Source organism: Haliotis cracherodii, unplaced genomic scaffold (assembly GCF_022045235.1).
Source record: "Haliotis cracherodii isolate W230 unplaced genomic scaffold, xgHalCrac1.p SCAF_4, whole genome shotgun sequence".
Classification (NCBI taxonomy): Eukaryota; Metazoa; Mollusca; class Gastropoda; order Lepetellida; family Haliotidae; genus Haliotis; species Haliotis cracherodii.
In genome coordinates, this window is record NW_027266297.1 from 20055576 (window position 1) to 20073555 (window position 17980).

The 17980-nt window shown below is 38.8% G+C and overlaps 1 protein-coding gene across 1 annotated transcript in view; it reads left to right on the forward strand.

Annotated features, from left to right (window-relative positions):
• Window positions 1-17980, forward strand: part of LOC139478897 (thioredoxin-like) — a 36855-nt gene that overhangs the window by 4263 nt on the left and 14612 nt on the right. The window contains exon 2 of the mRNA XM_071261573.1: window positions 5396-5633. Coding sequence (XP_071117674.1) covers window positions 5613-5633 — 21 coding nt within the window. The 5' untranslated portion in view covers window positions 5396-5612. The remainder of the gene's footprint in view (window positions 1-5395; window positions 5634-17980) is intronic.

The window sequence follows — 17980 nt, forward strand, 5'->3', positions numbered from 1 at the left end:
TCTTATGTAACATTCAAATTATTTTTGTTTTTATCTTCAAACGGTTTTTTTCGTGTATGCCTACGTTTTGTTAAGCACAGAATAGCCTCTTGTTATGTCATACGATATGTTTTGAAAATATGTTCTACTGTCCACCATCAAGCTTTTCAAAGGTTTGTCATATCGGCAGATGTACTGTTGATGACATATGCCGTTGGTTGTTGAAGGAACTGATTTAAGGTTCCTGGAACAAATATTATACTGGAAATCAAATACTGGGATGTATGGTATATCGATTGACGTGAAGATTTGGACCAGACCATCCAGTGACTGATACAGCGAGAAATGGTCCACGCAGTCAGATTCCGATGACGCAGTCATCCATATTACCGAGCCTGACAACCGGTCCATTTGGTCGCCTTGTATAACCATAGGTTGCTATAGGGACCGATTCCAACGGATCTTTTTTTAAATGAAAGATGACTGGTATAAAAGAGATGTTATCGATTTCGTATATAAATCTTTGTGCGGGCAGCTCAGCATCCCAATCATGTGCCTCTATAATTATGTTTAAGGAGAAATAAAGAGAAATACTTGCAAATATCTCAAAGAAATTGTTCTGTTGACATTTACAATGATGGTGTGTTGAAATGCCGACAAGATGGGACGTGATGAGAAGGCAAATTGTTGTTTACGTACGTTACCGATCAATCATGACAGTTGGTGACGTCATCATGAGATGCTGACTGGCTGATTGATTGTTGTATAGTCGCACTCAGCTATATGACGGCGGTCTGTAAATAATCGAATCTGGACCAGACAATCCGGGGATTGACTACTTGAGCACCGATCTACGCAATAGGGATACGATGACATACACCAACCAAGTCAGCGAGCCTCACCACCCGATCCCGTTAGTCGCCTCTTACGGCAAGCATCGGTTGCTGAAGACCATTTCTAACCCGTATGTTCACGGGTCTGAGCTGCAGACAAGCAAGTGGGATGAAAAACGTCATCTATCAATCGAAATATGGGTTATGGTCATCACCGTGTCTAGTAACAGTGCTTGCGTTAGATTTGAAAACCTTGGCGAACCCATGTTGACAACGGTATAACCTAAGTTAACCTTGGGTGATCCAAGTCGCCCATACCCACTGAACCCCTGGGGTGGGGCTTTCTGGTTAGCAGCCTTCAAGTGACGTCATCGGTAAAAGAGAATTAGTTTCATTTATTGATTCAATTTTAGTGAAATATAATTAACTAGGTATTGATAGTGTATGTTTATTCTGAGATGCGTCAGGGAAATATAACTTTCGATTGTTGATATAAATACTGTAGAATTAATAATGCAACTTGATGATGATTTTGCATGCGTTTGATGTTCTACGCGTTATTTTTAAGTTTCTTGTCATTTTAAAAGCGGTAAATAGAAAAGGTGCAATGGCAGCTTTGGCAAGCAATAAAAAACTTCTCATAGTTATAGCACCATATGTGTTACAACACTTGCTGTTGTGTTTAACTGTGTCCTTGCTATTATATCTGAGGTTGCATTGAATATCGGATACTGCCCGAAGTTTCCTGTATTAACACTGGTCAACCCTGGTCAATCCACACTGTTAACATTTATCACACCAGAGCTACAACTGTTAACTTTTATCACACCAGAGCTACAACTGTTGACATTTATCACACCAGAGCTACAACTGTTACATTTTACATGCCAGTGCTACAACTGTTAACATTCATCACACCAGAGCTACAAGTGTTAGCATGTATCATGCCAGTGCTACAACTGTTAACATTTATCACACCAGAGCTACAACTGTTAACATTTAACACACCAGAGCTACAATCGTTAACATGTATCACACCAGAGCTACAACTGTTAACATTTATCACACCAGTGCTACAACTGTTAACATTTATCACACCAGAGCTACAACTGTTTACATTTATCACACCAGAGCTACAACTGTTACATTTTACATGCCAGTGCTACAACTGTTAACATTCATCACACCAGAGCTACAGCTGTTACCATTTACCATACCAGAGTTACAACTGTTAACATGTATCGCAGCTAAAATGTTAACATTTTACATGCTAGAGGTACATGGGTAAACGTGTTAATAGCCATGTCGCTATGTAACAGTTGTGATCGACTGTAAGTTTGAAACCAAAACGTTATGAATGAGATTAACCTCGATCAGTGAAGTAACACAGCAACTCTCAGGTTAGTCCGGTTGTGATGGGAGAGAAGCCCGTTGTTCACCATGAACCTACTTATATATTAGGCTTACTAAGAGAATTACACTTCAGATGATAGAGTCCGTTGATGTGTTAATCTTCCAATTAATGTTTGGCCAGTCCCGCAGCTAATCCGATGATCTCTGAACTGCACGTATGGCATAATCCAAAAGTACTGTTTGGATTACTTGTACGGGTCATGTACAAACAGGGTTGGACAAAAATAAGTCCCATTTCTTTGAATAATAACTGAAAACAAACATCATTCGTTATTGTCACCACCTGCACAAACTCAATACTCAATATTTCTAGGACGTATTATTCGTACTTATGACAAGCAGCATTATGTATAACAACTTCTGTATTCTACATACAAATTTACCTGAATACATTTTTATTTTTATAGCAGCTTTTTTTGCTCCTGACTGTAAGAAGCGATTACATTAATAATGGTCTGTGAACCAGGGGAAGTGTGAACCTTTACCTCCCAACCTGGCCACAGTACGTTTCACGTGCTACGCGGGGTACACCGAGTGCGAGATAGGTATGCCGAGTTTCTCATGTATTGGCCAGTTCAAGGTATGACATGTTCTCATCTTCTGTGTACATGTTTTAATTGAAGACATAAAACAAGTTCCAAGGACACAGCCCATAGTTTATTATGGCGTTTCCACATTTAGGCAAACGTTTCAGGATATATCAGCCTTTGGATAGTCCAACGAGGCCTCTAATGCGAAAGCCTGGCAACTTTTTTCGGAAAAAGAAAGTTTTCCGTGACTTTTGTCTTCCAACAGTGCACGATGTTGAGGAAATGAGTGATGTGACGGAAGATGCTTTACTTTCAAATCGGTCACAAGGCTCCAGCGTCCGTCACCATGGAGATGCTTGGAAGAAACCCGCGCGTCTTCCTAGAGACACCGCCGACATTCATCTTCCTGCAAGGTCGACGAGACAGCTGATGATACACCAGCAGAAACTGATGTTCAAGTTTCAGAACCTTGAACACCAGTTCAAAAAGCTGAAGAGCAAGGCTGGTCTGATTAAACGTGAACTGGACAAGATCAGAGTTATGAAGACACCCGAACCAGAGTTGCCATCAATTTTGTTGAACACAAGAACCGATCATGACCCTCCACGATCTGGATCCGATTCTCCACGCCCGGCCTCCTCTACCACTTCCGGTTCAAGAAGGGGAGCTACGTCCTCCGCATCGTCCTCAGTGTCACTCGCCGTCAGCGCTGCATCAGCATCTCCATCGACAATCCATCCGGGATCGTCCTGTGTCATCCGGTCTTGTTATTCGTGCAGCACCTCGTCCGGGAAGACGGCTAATGATTCTGATTGGAGTTCTCTCAGTGACGGATCTGTCAATCTCCCATCTCTACCCTCAGCCTCCTCCCCTTCCCTGTCCTACTCTCTCTCCCCATCCCCGACCGGAAGTTCAAACAGGTCAGATTCGGACATCGATGAACAGGAGCTGCCTTAACTGGCCTATGTTTTAATGAATTGTGTTGCTCGTTAATTGCGATTTCTCATTCTGCATAGGGCGTTCATAGTCCATTAACTATTACAATGTTAATCAGAAATACCGGCTTACATATGCGATTAAATGTGAGTAAATTTGACAAAACTGTTTTGTTTTGTTGTTTGTTTTGTTTTGTTTTTTTTGTGTGTGTTTTTTGGTTTTTTTTGTTTTTTTGTTGTTGTTTTGTTTGTTTGTTTTGGTTTTGTTTTTTGTTGGGTTTTTGGGGTTTTTTGGGGGGGGGTCCCGGGCATTTGCTGTATATATGCTGTATATATGCTTACAACGAACTACGGTTATAACGAACTATTTGTGGTCCCTTTGAGTTCTCTATTCTATAGCCGTATTTGCCTGTAATTTGTTTGACCGCTCTCGTTGTGTTTGAAATAAATCCATAATATCAGTATGTTTCGAGAACGTTGATTCTTAAATGCAGTCTTGTACACTCAAACTCTGTTAACTCGAGATATGTACATGGGGAGACGGATTAAAATAGGCCCCCGTCACTCTATTAATGATCATATAAGGCGACACAATTGGATAGAATCTTCAGGCTCGAAGACTAGGTTGATTGCCTGTCATCTTACCGCGTCGGCACGGGGCGGTTCATCATATTAACGACTGGTTTTACAGGCTATCGTGACTGCGGCGTAAAACAACAAGCAAACTGGATATGTTGTTTTCAACGATGTCATGTTATGGCTCAGACAAATCCATATTGATACTACTGTCAAATATCGTTAGTCTGCTTGATTTGATCGCAGGATTCAACATTTTCTATGAAAGCCCGAACGTAAGGGGGAGAAAGAAGTTTCCCGTCACACTATTTTAACCGAACGTGATTGTGAGCAGAAGTATGGCTTCATGCGCTAAAATTTGAAGAGTTCTTTTGCGTTTAGGTTTCCATAAACCGAATGAGATAAAGTCACACCCACTGACGGACTACTTTGTTGCATTATTGCTCCGATTGGCATGACCATGTTACGACATAGTGGAATACGATCATGTGACGACGTATTGTAATGCGATAATGTGACGATACACGTGATGTGATCATGTGACGACATATTGTGATTCCATCATGTGACGACATATTGTGACATGTTCTCAGGTCGCCATGTTGTGAAATGACACGAAAATCATACGAAAAACACTAAAAGTGGAAAAGGGCATTCTTGGCAATGTATTCAAAAGATCTAATTGAAAAATCATTTTTCATATATCCCCAAATATCTGCAAATACAATAACTTTATCCGTCAAGCAGCAAATAGTCAAATGCACATTCCGTATTTTATACATGTCAAAGAATACATCGAACCCTCATTTGTGACGTGTCAATTAGTCTTCTAGATTTAATTTAGAATAGATACGTCCATTCAGCTGATTTACTTCTTTCAGAATGCTAGTCGAACCCTCGATCAGCCTACCCAAGAAACATGAATAGCTCTGCCCAACCAACCCATCTGTCTTTGATATAATTAGACTTCTTTGACGATTAACATCGATTATAAGATGGAACCTTCCAATTCTGTCTCAGAATGCAGTTACCTCCATTTGTCAGTTCTCATGCATTATTATTTGATTTAAATATCATGAAAAATGGATTTATAGCTTTATATGTCTAATTTTCGGATGTTCATGAATAGATCATTGCAGACGTCCACGCATATTGATGCAAAACGTGATGGTAGTCTATATCAATCATTGAAAAATGAACGTTTCAACATGAATAACACAGTACCTTGTCCATATCACCCGAGGTTCGTACCTTGGGTCGAGTAAGACAAGGCAGACGACATTGTCTGGAGACCACACAAGCAGACAACATTGACAGGAGACGTCAGAAAGCAGACGACAATCAACATGAAGGAGATTGAGCAAAAGGTAGGAAATGCTTTTTGCAGTTTACCACTATTTTTTATCTCTTTATTAAACTGCTATACATATATGTGAGTGTATCTCATGTATGACGTCAGTAGAAGACGGAGGCCCTTATGGCGGGTATAGTCAGATGCCGATATAAAAAAGGACCGACATACATGAGATCGACATAAATATTTCGTCGGAATAAAGAATCTTGCATGTATAATTTTCAAAAAAGATATTTTCTGTAATTCAACATGATTATAACATACATATACATTTGTACTATTACACTTTTCTGACCTCTTGCAAACAGTGAAAACATTAACTTTGATACAAGAATATGTGCATAATGGTATGTAGCCCTGTCAGGCGGGGCACCACGACTGGACGTATCAAGTATCGCCATAGATTGTAAACGTGTTGAATACTAAGCCATATCCATACCTATAATCCCCGTCGTTGAAGTCATTGAAGTACATTCATTACAAATTCTCGTAAATATATCAGGGGTGGATTTGGATTTTTTAAGGTCCTAATTTAGAATATAACAATGGTCTCCAAGATAACAAACAAATGCTTTTTTGAAGAAAAAAACCCGAAAATCGATTTATTTTGCACTTACTTTGATTTACGTGGAAATAACCATTAGACTTACTACTAATACTTTGATGGTTATCAATTCCATTAAGCGCAGCAACACCACAAAGAAGTTCGCGGTGCTGGTATTGTTAACGATCCGCACATGGCTGTTTACCTGGCGAGATCTAATGGCACTGCTAACTGTACTACTCGATAAGTCTATGTATGTAGAGGACGCGTCCAATTATGCCGTTCTTGTTGCCATGGTAATAACAGAAATCAGACTTCCAGGTCCAGCGTAGATACTGGGGAGATATTGGAAGACTCCACAAACACGAACCCTGCGTGGTAGTAGCGCTTAAACCTTGCAGATACAGTAGTTTCTTAATAAATTATTAATTTATCAATGTCTGTTTCTTTTCCATGTCATCCAAGAATTACAAAACCGTTTAAAAAAGCTGCCGAAGTGAACGTGTCAGCATAATTATTTATGGTTTGAAAACATATCAGCTGGTATTTACAAGGAGATCGATGATACCTTTGTCCATACTTCATTCAGTGCATTACTGTCTCAGCTGGAAATTATAAAACTAAAACTAAATTCATTGTGCAGTTCTCTCTTTTAAGAAAATATATATCATGTTATAAGTTTTGATTAAACATAAACTGTTGCCATATTTTCCGGTACCAAAATCACAAGATGAAACACAGTAAATTAACCGTTTCCATCACAATAGGAAATCTCTACCAAAATCCATTGTACGATTCCGACCAAATCAATAGCATGCGTTTCATGAGTCGTTATCAAATAGTGATGATAACAGGTAATCACTCCGTCAATATTTAGCTGGCAACCAAAACAAAGCTACTGTTTTTGTAGGTTGTTTTGTTATTTGACGCCGCCATAGGAAATATTCCAGTCATATTACGGCAGTCTGGACCAAAGAATCCAATAATTGATTTCATGAGCATCGATCTACGCAATAGGTATTCGATGACATGCATAGGATGCTGGGGTCCTATGATATTACCAAGAATCCCACGGGTATGATTAGTAAAGTAAAACATTCATTCAAATTAATTTAAATTTGAAGTGGACAGAGCGTCTGCCCGGTGAGCGGAAGGTCCGGGTTCAATCCCCAATCGCGTCATACCATAAGACGTTACAATTATGGTACTTGTTGTTACCCTGCCTGGCGTCTAAAACAAGTTTCTGTGTCGGTGTGGCGTTGTCATGTTTAACTGCGGCATGGTATACCCGTGGGCTAGCACTATCAAATCCGCATTATTCCGGACTGGTACAAGCACAGGCAAGCACGCACGCACAAACGCACTCATACACACGTACATGCACGTCGCTGAGCTACTGCAATAGTCTTCAACGCATTTCTTTCAGTTATAACAATCTATACTGTATCTGGTATTAAAATTCCTATATTTCGGGTCTTCTGACAAGAGTGACGGGTGGGGCAGGATTAGTTCATTTCTTCGACAACACCTGGTATAATCACTGTTTGATAGTCATTCATCAACACACGCTCGTCATATAGTAGAATCGTACATGGACATTTAGTGGAGAGTTCATAAGCTAATGGGGAGGCATTTTCCCGAGTCAAGCGATCATACCTACATATTATTGATGCAACATACACACATGACATTAATGAACAATCACCAACCAAAAACGTGAAACATAATTAGGTATTTCGGAGTAAATCGTTTGAAATCCAGAAAGTGGAGCTGTGTGCAAGCGTCGCTGATCTAGGTAACATGTAAAAGAGCAATCGTTAAACGAAATATGATTTGAAACGTATCAAATACTTCTAGCTATCGCGATACAAATTTCCATCTGTCGGCATAGCGTTTATATTTATAGGATAGTACTATATCTATGTAAATACCACTTAATAATGTCACTGTTCATCGTGTATAAAGCAGACACGTTGGTTAAAGTAGACCTCTTCTCCCCATACTCTCAACAGTCTCACAAGTGTTCGGTCCGACTTGGCCCGGGCTGTCAAAATCAACTTAAACCTCACAGATGTATCATGAAATGGATTCACACCTATAGATTAGTATTATATCTACCTAAATATCTCTTTATAGTGTCTCAGATCGCGGTTTTAAAAGAAAACAAGGTGCTCAAAGTGAAGCCCTTTTCCCTCTACATTCTCAACATAGTCTCTATCAAAAGTGTTTGGCTTGTGCTCGGTCCGACTTGTCCCGGGCTGTCAAAATCAATTATACACACAGGTGTATCATCAAATGTGTTAATATCTGTAGCTTAGTGTTGTATTTACCTATAAAATACTTTATAATCTCACAGTACATCGTATTTAAAGAAAACAAGGTGCTCAAAGTGAAGCCCTTTCCCCTCTACATTCTCAACATAGTCTCTCTCGAAAGTGTTTGGCTTGTGGTGGGTCCGGCTTGGTCCAGGCTGTCAAAATCAACTTTAAACACACAGATGTATCATAAATGTATAGGGAAAAGGGCTTCACTTTCAGCATCAAGTTTTCTTTACATACCGCGATCTGAGACACTATAAAGTGGTATAAAGGCAGATATTATATCATTTTCTCTTGGAATATCTATAAGATGTACAGCTACATGTATTTACCAAAAGAAAGAATCTACGTTTTTACTTCATTATATAAACATTCACTCACTGAACATCTCCAACAGTTTTGTCCGTGTTGAGATCCACTGAAATGGTTAGTTCACTTGTTACATTTATATAGAACAGGACGATATTTGTGATTAAATATGATTGTGGATACATTTACCTTGGCTATATTTTAAAATTCAACAATAGCTTGCGTGTGGTTTGTTTGGAAGCATAAAATCAACTATTGTTTGTAAAAAAAACATTTGTGTGTGTTAATATATATGTTTTTTAAAGGAAGAGGTGTTTGAATAAATAATTATTTGTGTGTTCACAAACCCCTCTCATGTAATTATATTTTCCTGAATAATATGTTGTTTGCATGTAAAATAAATGTCCCTGTTTACCTATGTAGAAAGTCAATAAAACTGAGTCACAGACTGTGTATTATAGATCCATAGAAATACGATTGCATAGACGATCAATTCAGAATACAACAGGTGTAAGGTGTTTGCTAATTGAAATGTATCTCGATGACTAATTAAAATGTATTTCGCAGGTAATAATCAATAAACATTGTGACAGAAAAACAAGTGAAGGATTGAGTTGAATTTTAGTTTTGCGAAAAAGGTCCGCGGTTTCTGTGGATGAAACTAAGTTTGACAATGTTGCAAATGATCACTTTCTTTGACTTCATTACGGATTCCTCAACCTGTATCGAGGAGAATTGTTTACAGTTAAGTAAAATTCGAATTAAGATTTCTTAAAGCTGTCACGGTGGCAAATTCAAACTTCGATATCATGGTACACAGTTCTATTGTAAAGTCAGATTGGGAGTTCGAGATGGCGCTATGTATATTTATCTCGAATTTGAAATAAGCGGTTAAATTTATATGTTTTGTTTGTTTGTTTTTTTTGTTTAACGCCACACTCAGCAATATGCCAGCTATATGACAGAGGTCATGCAAATAATCAAGTCTGGCCCTGACATTCCAGTGATTGACATCACGAGCACCAATCCACACAATTGGGATAAGATGACATGCATCCAATCAACCAAGTCAGCGAGCCTGACAACCAACCCGATCCCGTTAGTCGCCTCTAACAACAACCATAGTCACCTTTTAATACAAGCATTGGTTGCTGAAGATCTGTTCTAACCCTGATCTTCACAGGTCCAAATCTATTTGTATTTTTATGGTGAGGCGGTCGTGATCGGAGAATAGGTTCGAGAGTTCGGTACACAAATTCGTGGTCAATATCTCTCATGTTGTGGATGATAGGGATTTTGTCATGTTTTGAAGAAATGTCATCACTGGCATGCTTTTGATGGTACACAAATCGTAAGCTTTACCTCGAACATGCTAGTTCCAGTCACAAAATATATGCTTTATCTTTTACTGATTTTTGTATTAATAACATTACAACGTTTCTCAAGGTTACAGACTCCAAGGATTCATTAAAGTGCATTTTAAGCACCTAAAATTGACAACTAACACCCTGATCGCAAAACTCCTAACGATTTTTACTAAAAATAGATACGAAAACTTTTGCTGAACCCGAGATTTGAATGACTGACAAATCCGTACTTTCTTGTGTTCTCATACATAAAACAGCAGTGTAAACATGATCTAACATGGCTTAATGTGGAATGTGTCTGGGATTGTAAACTGTCCATATTATTCCAAATTGTATGCATACACATGTGTCATCTCTTAATTGGTTTTGTGTCTCTACCCGCAAACATATGTGGCAATATACACCTTCCAGGATAGTGGACAATGTGGACACTGACGAAAATTTCCACAACATGTCCAAACATTCCCAAACAGACAGAATCATATGCTTTCTGAAAGTCAATCCAGCACATGGATAGTGGACGGTATGGACACTGGAATATTTCGAATATTTGGAAATGTGTGCATTTTAATTAATATAAACACTATTTTAAGCGTCAGGAAAGGAGATTTTTCCTGTCATGAATGGCGAGTATAACAACTTGGGAAGCTAGCTTGCCATTTCGTTAGTACGGTCCTCATACTGTCTTTGCCTTGTTTCTCCTGAATCTCATTAGTTTCAAAAGAAACAGATAAATCGGCCATACAATGCTTTCATTGGATTTATCAAAAAGGACCATATCAGGTTTGTTCGCTTGGATACGTCTGACTCTGTATGTGGGCGTATTCCTAAGAATTTTATATGTAATTATCATTTCCCACGACGCCCTCTGCATATTCTGGGTCGTACCATTGATGGTCTCGGAGTCAAAACCACACATTACGGTAACAAGAGGATCGAACCATGCCAAAGATACTGTGTTTGTGTCAAACTGGACATCAACTTTGACACAAAATCACACATTGACGTTTTCGAGTGGCAAGTGACTGGTTCTGGGTCGATTTGATATGGCACTTCGCTTGATTGACACTCATTTCTGTACCGTCCAGCACCATCAACAAAATAAACGTTAACATTGAAATTCAGTACTGCATCAATGGGTCGTTTAGGAAAATCCATTCAATGACTTGTTTTCAGTCTTGACATGCTTCACAAGAGGATCTTCAGATAAATAAATATGTGCAATAGTGCAAGATTAAATTCAATCATGAAAGGCCTCCTTGTTAATGACGCCATAGGCGTTAAAATATGGTGATGATCCTCATCATAAACAACTATCATCATCATTATAATGTTTATGTTCCCGTCACAGTACATCGTATTTAAAGAAAACAAGGTATAGATATAAACACATTTGATGATACATCCGTGCGTTTAAGCCAAACACTTCTGATAGAGACTATGTTGAGAATGTAGAGGGAAAAGGGCTTCGCTTTGAGCACCTTGTTTTCTTTAAATATAGCGAACGGAGACTCTTTAAAGTGGTATATAGGTAGATATTAAACTCGTTTATAGATGTGAATACATTTGAATATTCATCTGTGAGGTTTAAGTTGTGCGTTAAACACTTCTGATAGAGACTATGTTGAGAATGTAGAGGGAAAAGGGCTTCACTTTGAGCACCTTGTTTTCTTTAAATACAGCGAACGGAGACTCTTTAAAGTGGTATATAGGTAGATATTAAACTCGTTTATAGATGTGAATACTTTTGAATATTCATCTGTGAGGTTTAAGTTGATTTTGACAGCCCGGGTCAAGTCGGACCCAACACTTCAGACAGAGATTCTCTTAAGAAAATACAGGAAAAGTGTTTGACTTTAACGGACCAGATTTCTTTAAATACGATGTACTGAAACATTACAAAGTGGTATATAGGTAGATATAATACTAATCTATAGATATAAAACACATTTGATGATACAGCCCGGACCAAGTCGGACCTAACACAAGCCAAACACTTCTGAAAGAGACTATGTCTAGGATGTAGAGGGAAAAGGGCTTCACTTTGAGCACCTTGTTTTCTTTAAAGACGATGGACTGATACATTACAAAGTGGTATTTAGGTAGATATAACACTGATCTATTGATGTAAACACATTTGATTATACTTTGATGTGTTTAAAGTTGATTTTGACAGCCCAGGCCAAGTCGGACCGAACACTTCTAAAAGGGAAATACCGTAAAAATGCTTCACTTTCAGCACCTTGTTTTCTTTAAATACGATGTACCGTGACATTATAAAGTGGTATATAGGTAGATTTAATACTAATCTATAGATGTAAACACGTTTGATGATACATCTGTGCGTTTAAAGTAGATTTTGACCGCCCGGGCCAAGTCCGTCCCAACACAAGCCAAAAACTTGTTTTCAATAAATACTGCGATCAGTGACATTATAAAGTGGTGTATAGGTAGATATAACACTAGTCTATAGATGTAAATACATTTGAAGATACATATGTGTGTTTAAAGTAGATTTTGACCGTCCGGGCCAAGTCGGACCCAACACAAGCCAAACACTTCTGATAGAGACTATGTTGAGAATGTAGAGGGAAAAGGGCTTCACTTTGAGCCCCTTGTTTTCAATAAATACTGCGATCTGTGACATTATAAAGTGGTGTATAGGTAGATATAACACTAATCTATAGATGTAAACACATTTGATGATACATATGTGTGTTTAAAGTGCATTTTGACCGCCTGGGCCAAGTCCGTCCCAACACAAGCCAAACACTTCTGATAGAGACTATGTTGAGAATGTAGAGGGAAAAGGGCTTCACTTTGAGCACCTTGTTTTCAATAAATACTGCAATCTGTGACATTATAAAGTGGTGTATAAGTAGATATAACACTAGTCTATAGATGTAAATACATTTGAAGATACATATGTGTGTTTAAAGTAGATTTTGACCGTCCGGGCCAAGTCGGACCCAACACAAGCCAAACACTTCTGATAGAGACTATGTTGAGAATGTAGAGGGAAAAGGGCTTCACTTTGAGCACCTTGTTTTCTTTCAGTACAGCCATCTGAGAAACTATAAAGTGGTATTTAGGTGGATATGATAATCATCTATAGATGTGAATCCATTTGATGATCCATCTGTGAGGTTTAAGTTGATTTTGACAGCCCGGGCCAAGTCGGACCCAACACAAGCCAAACACTTCTGATGGAGAGTATGTTGAGAATGTAGAGGGAAAAGGGCTCCACTTTGAGCACCTTGTTTTCTTTCAGTACAGCCATCTGAGACAGCCCGGGCCAAGTCGGACCGAACACTTCTAACAGGGATTTTCTTAAGAAAATACAGTAAAAATGCTTCACTTTGAGCCCCTTGTTTTCAATAAATACGATGAACCGTGACATTATAAAGTGGTATATAGGTAGATTTAGTAGATTTCTGCAAATCATTTCAGAGGCAATTAAGAAATGAATTGGCGTTAAATATTTATACATGTAGATGGCATAATATTTTCTAAAACGTTTTGGGAACATTTGCGTCACCTCAAGGCAGTATTCCAAAAGATCAAAGAAGCAGGACTCACTCTAAAACCAAGCAAATGTAAATTTACGACAAAACAAGTCACCTATCTTCATCAAAGATGGCATCCATGTCGATATACTTCAAAAATGGGTTCAGTCACACAGATTCAACCCTTTAAAAATGTTCATGACGTCTGTCATATCGTAGATTTGGTCTCGTATTATCACAAATTTGTAGCAAACCTTTCTGCCATCGCCTCGCCTCTATACCACCTTCTGAAAAAGATGCGTCTTTCGAATGGGCCATCAATTGCCAACATGCGCTCGAAAAGCTAAAGCAAGCCCTTACAACAGCCCCATCCTTGCATATCCCTCCCAAAACAAACCCTTCATCCTCACAACTGAAGGATTTGGGGCCAACTTGATTCTGATGGTGTAACTTGTAATGATGTTGGTAAGTCATGTCTTCTGATAGAGACTATGTTGAGAATGTAGAGGGAAAAGGGCTTCACTTTGAGCACCTTGTTTTCTTTCAGTACAGCCATCTGAGAAACTATAAAGTGGTATTTAGGTGGATATGATAATCATCTATAGATGTGAATCCATTTGATGATCCATCTGTGAGGTTTAAGTTGATTTTGACAGCCCGGGCCAAGTCGGACCCAACACAAGCCAAACACTTCTGATGGAGAGTATGTTGAGAATGTAGAGGGAAAAGGGCTTCACTTTGAGCACCTTGTTTTCTTTCAGTACAGCCATCTGAGAAACTATAAAGTGGTATTTAGGTAGATATAATAGTAATCTATAGATGTGAATCCATTTGATGATACATCTGTGAGGTTTAAGTTGATTTTGACAGCCCGGGCCAAGTCGGACCGAACACTTCTAACAGGGATTTTCTTAAGAAAATACAGTAAAAATGCTTCACTTTGAGCCCCTTGTTTTCAATAAATACGATGAACCGTGACAATGTAAAGTGGTATATAGGTAGATTTAATACTAATCTATAGATGTAAACACATTGTAAGATACATCTGTGCGTTTAGAGTAGATTTTGACCGCCCGGGCCAAGTCGGACCCAACACAAGCCAAACACTTCTGATAGAGACTATGTTGAGAATGTAGAGGGAAAAGGTCTTCACTTTGAGCACCTTGTTTTCTTTAAATACAGCGAACTGAGACACTATAAGGTTGTATATAGGTAGATATAATGCTAGTCTATAGATTTAAAGACATTTGATGATACATTTGTGTGTTTAAAGTGCATTTTGACAGCCCGGGCCAAGTCGGACCCAACACAAGCCAAACCCTTCTGATAGAGACTATGTTGAGAATGTAGAGTGTAAAAGGCTTCACTTTGAGCTCTGTGTTTTCTTTAACTACTGAAATATGGGACAATAAAGTGGTATATAATTAGATATAATGCTAATCTTTAGATATAAAGAATGTTAGGAACTTTAGAAGTGCTTGGACAGTTATTAACACGTGTCGTGTCAGTCCTTTGACATTCGCGAATATCCAGTTCCAGAAAACATCCTATGTTGGTTTAACACAAATTAGTAAAGGTTAATTAGGGATGCCCAACACGTTAATTAATGAAAGCAGAGTAGTCAAAAACACTGTCGTTTCCTGCCCAGGGCATCACACCCCTACACGCCAAGGTCGGTGAGAAGCAGTCTAATCAAAGAATACACGCAGTCAAGACACTGACTTTTCTACGAGACTCACGGTATGTAATCATAATCATCAGTTTATTACATTGTTGAAGGTGCATTTTTATTCAAACTCAATTAAATTAGCAAAACTATACGTTCGTGGACATTTGAGATCTGCCTAGATATGCGCGTTTCGTTTTATTATTCTGCAATCCATTTTTAGTATTACCCGCTGGCCCGGCCCGGCCCGACTTTTCTTGGCCCGACTTTTAGGCAATCCCATGAAACGCGATATCCAATCAGATCGCTGTTTTTATCTCGTATAACTTCTCAAAGATGGCGACTACCATAGTTGACGACCTAGTCGATCACATACCGAAGGCATTCGCGAGTTCGTCCCTGACACAAAAAACATAGGCAATCGTTGGTGGTTTAAAAGATGAAAAGAACATATTCGTGTCAACAAAGACAGGCAGCGGTAAATCATACGAAAGTGTACTGGTCGAGGATGTTGATTTTGTGAAACGTTCTCTGATTAGACTATCGATATGTGCGATAGTCCAATCATATTTAGCACAGGAAAGTGGACTTGATGTGGCAGGGGTCGAAATAAGACTTTGATAAACAAGCTAGTGGATGCTCTTGCCTCGCGAAGAGGATGGAAAGGGGTTTTATTATAGAATATTTGTATTTGTGTATACAACTCAGAAATTAATGAACACCGGATTTTTAACACTACTATAGTGAATCTGTCATGCCTTGGCAGATTAACTATAGTAATATGAAAGATGGGGTGCTCTTTAACTTCTGTTGAGTAGAATATACAGCCACGGTGTATTAATAGAGGTTCATCTACCGCGAGCTATTTTACAACGACTACAGCTAATATGATTGAAAGGGATCATATCATTCAGATTGGAATTCTGAACGGAATAAGCAAATATAAGGGGCGGGCCATTTCATATATAGGGTAGGTGGGGGGGAGGGAGAGGGAGCGGGTTTTTGGGAAGAGTCATGTGGTTCTTTCCTTCATTTCTAGGGACTGAGATTTAGATATTCTGTTAAGAAGAGAGAGCTGAGAATCTTTTTTCGGCACATTTCAAAAAATGGAAAAAAATGTTAAAATTTTCTCACTATTCACTCAAACATAATAACTATACAGATGTAGGTGATTTGAAACAAAACAATGGTGAGTTGAGGTGAGGTTAAATGGGGTTTAACGTCGCGTCCAAGATTATTGCACTTATATAGCGACGTGCATGCACGTGTGTGTGTGGCTGCTTGAACTAGTCCGGACTAGTCCGGACTGACGCTCTACGGGCGGACGCTCTACCACTAGACCTTGGAGGCGGTTGAAACAGAACAATGAAAATAGCAGTGTAATAAAGCATTTTATAAAATAGTAAATAAAAGACCATTACCATGTGTAGTAAAATCCAGTCAACTTGACACGTTTGTACTCACATCTACTTGTGGAATGTACTTTTCAATTACTAAGATGATGTTGATGATGGACATAAGTAGCATAACCTTTGATGTCAACTGACGAAAAAAAGAAACGTTACAAACTGAAAGGTGGACACGTTGGGTCCAAACCCCAAATAGGGTTACAAAATGGTTGAGAATCAATGGCCCAAACACAACTAAAACAGTTTGCTAAGTAATATATGTGCTACATTACCAAGATCAGTGGAACATGAGTTTGAAGTGAAACTTTAGCTGCACTTGCAGCATGTCAGTCTACAAAGATGTGGATATAAAAGGAACGATGTACTGTTCATTCACACCCAAACCGTTGGTCAGTGACAAATAACATGCTGAGGTTAATGGTACTGAAAGAACAAGCCATTGCTATGATACATCAAGAAGCAAAACATGACCACGTTGCAAGGCTGATGATCCGTCATAGGCACACTGGATGGACAGGAAGCAGGCAATACTTTATCATCGACGTCGTTGGTGTCGTTGGCCTTGGCCGACGCCACAACTAGCCATGCACCATAACAGCACCCCTGAACGTCGTGGAGCTTTTGTCTCCAAAAGCATTTTAAAAATATTGAAAGTCCAAGTACACAGTAAATGCATTTCTCCAATCACAAAGATGAGTTTTTGCCTCAGATTGTTCAGAATTAGGACACACTTAATTACATATCACGAAATAGAAACAGATGACACAAGACCCATTAGACTCCCTTTTTATAGGCAAAACGCACCCTTTAGGAAAGAATGTTCCCGATAGGTGAAAGGAATGGGTAATGCCAATATCATTCAGCCAAGTTCTTCTAAATGGCATTTTCCATGTTTAAAAATCGTGATAGCTCTTACCGCTTTGCCGTAGATAAACGACGCCTCAATGCAGTTACCAAACCTATATCTTTCCCTCTACCACATTTGCATATATTTTTAGTGTGCTTCATTGCGCTAGCGGCTTTTTGCAAATACCGCTCCATCCAGATGCAATGCACAAGTCGGCCTAAATTACACCCGATGGTGTTTTTGGATGAAATCGCCTCCCTTTTGCCTCAAACATGCGCCTATGGTATTTCTGCAAATCATTTCAGAGGCAATTAAGAAATGAATTGGCGTTAAATATTGATATATGTAGATGGCATAATATTTTCTAAAACGTTTTGGGAACATTTGCGTCACC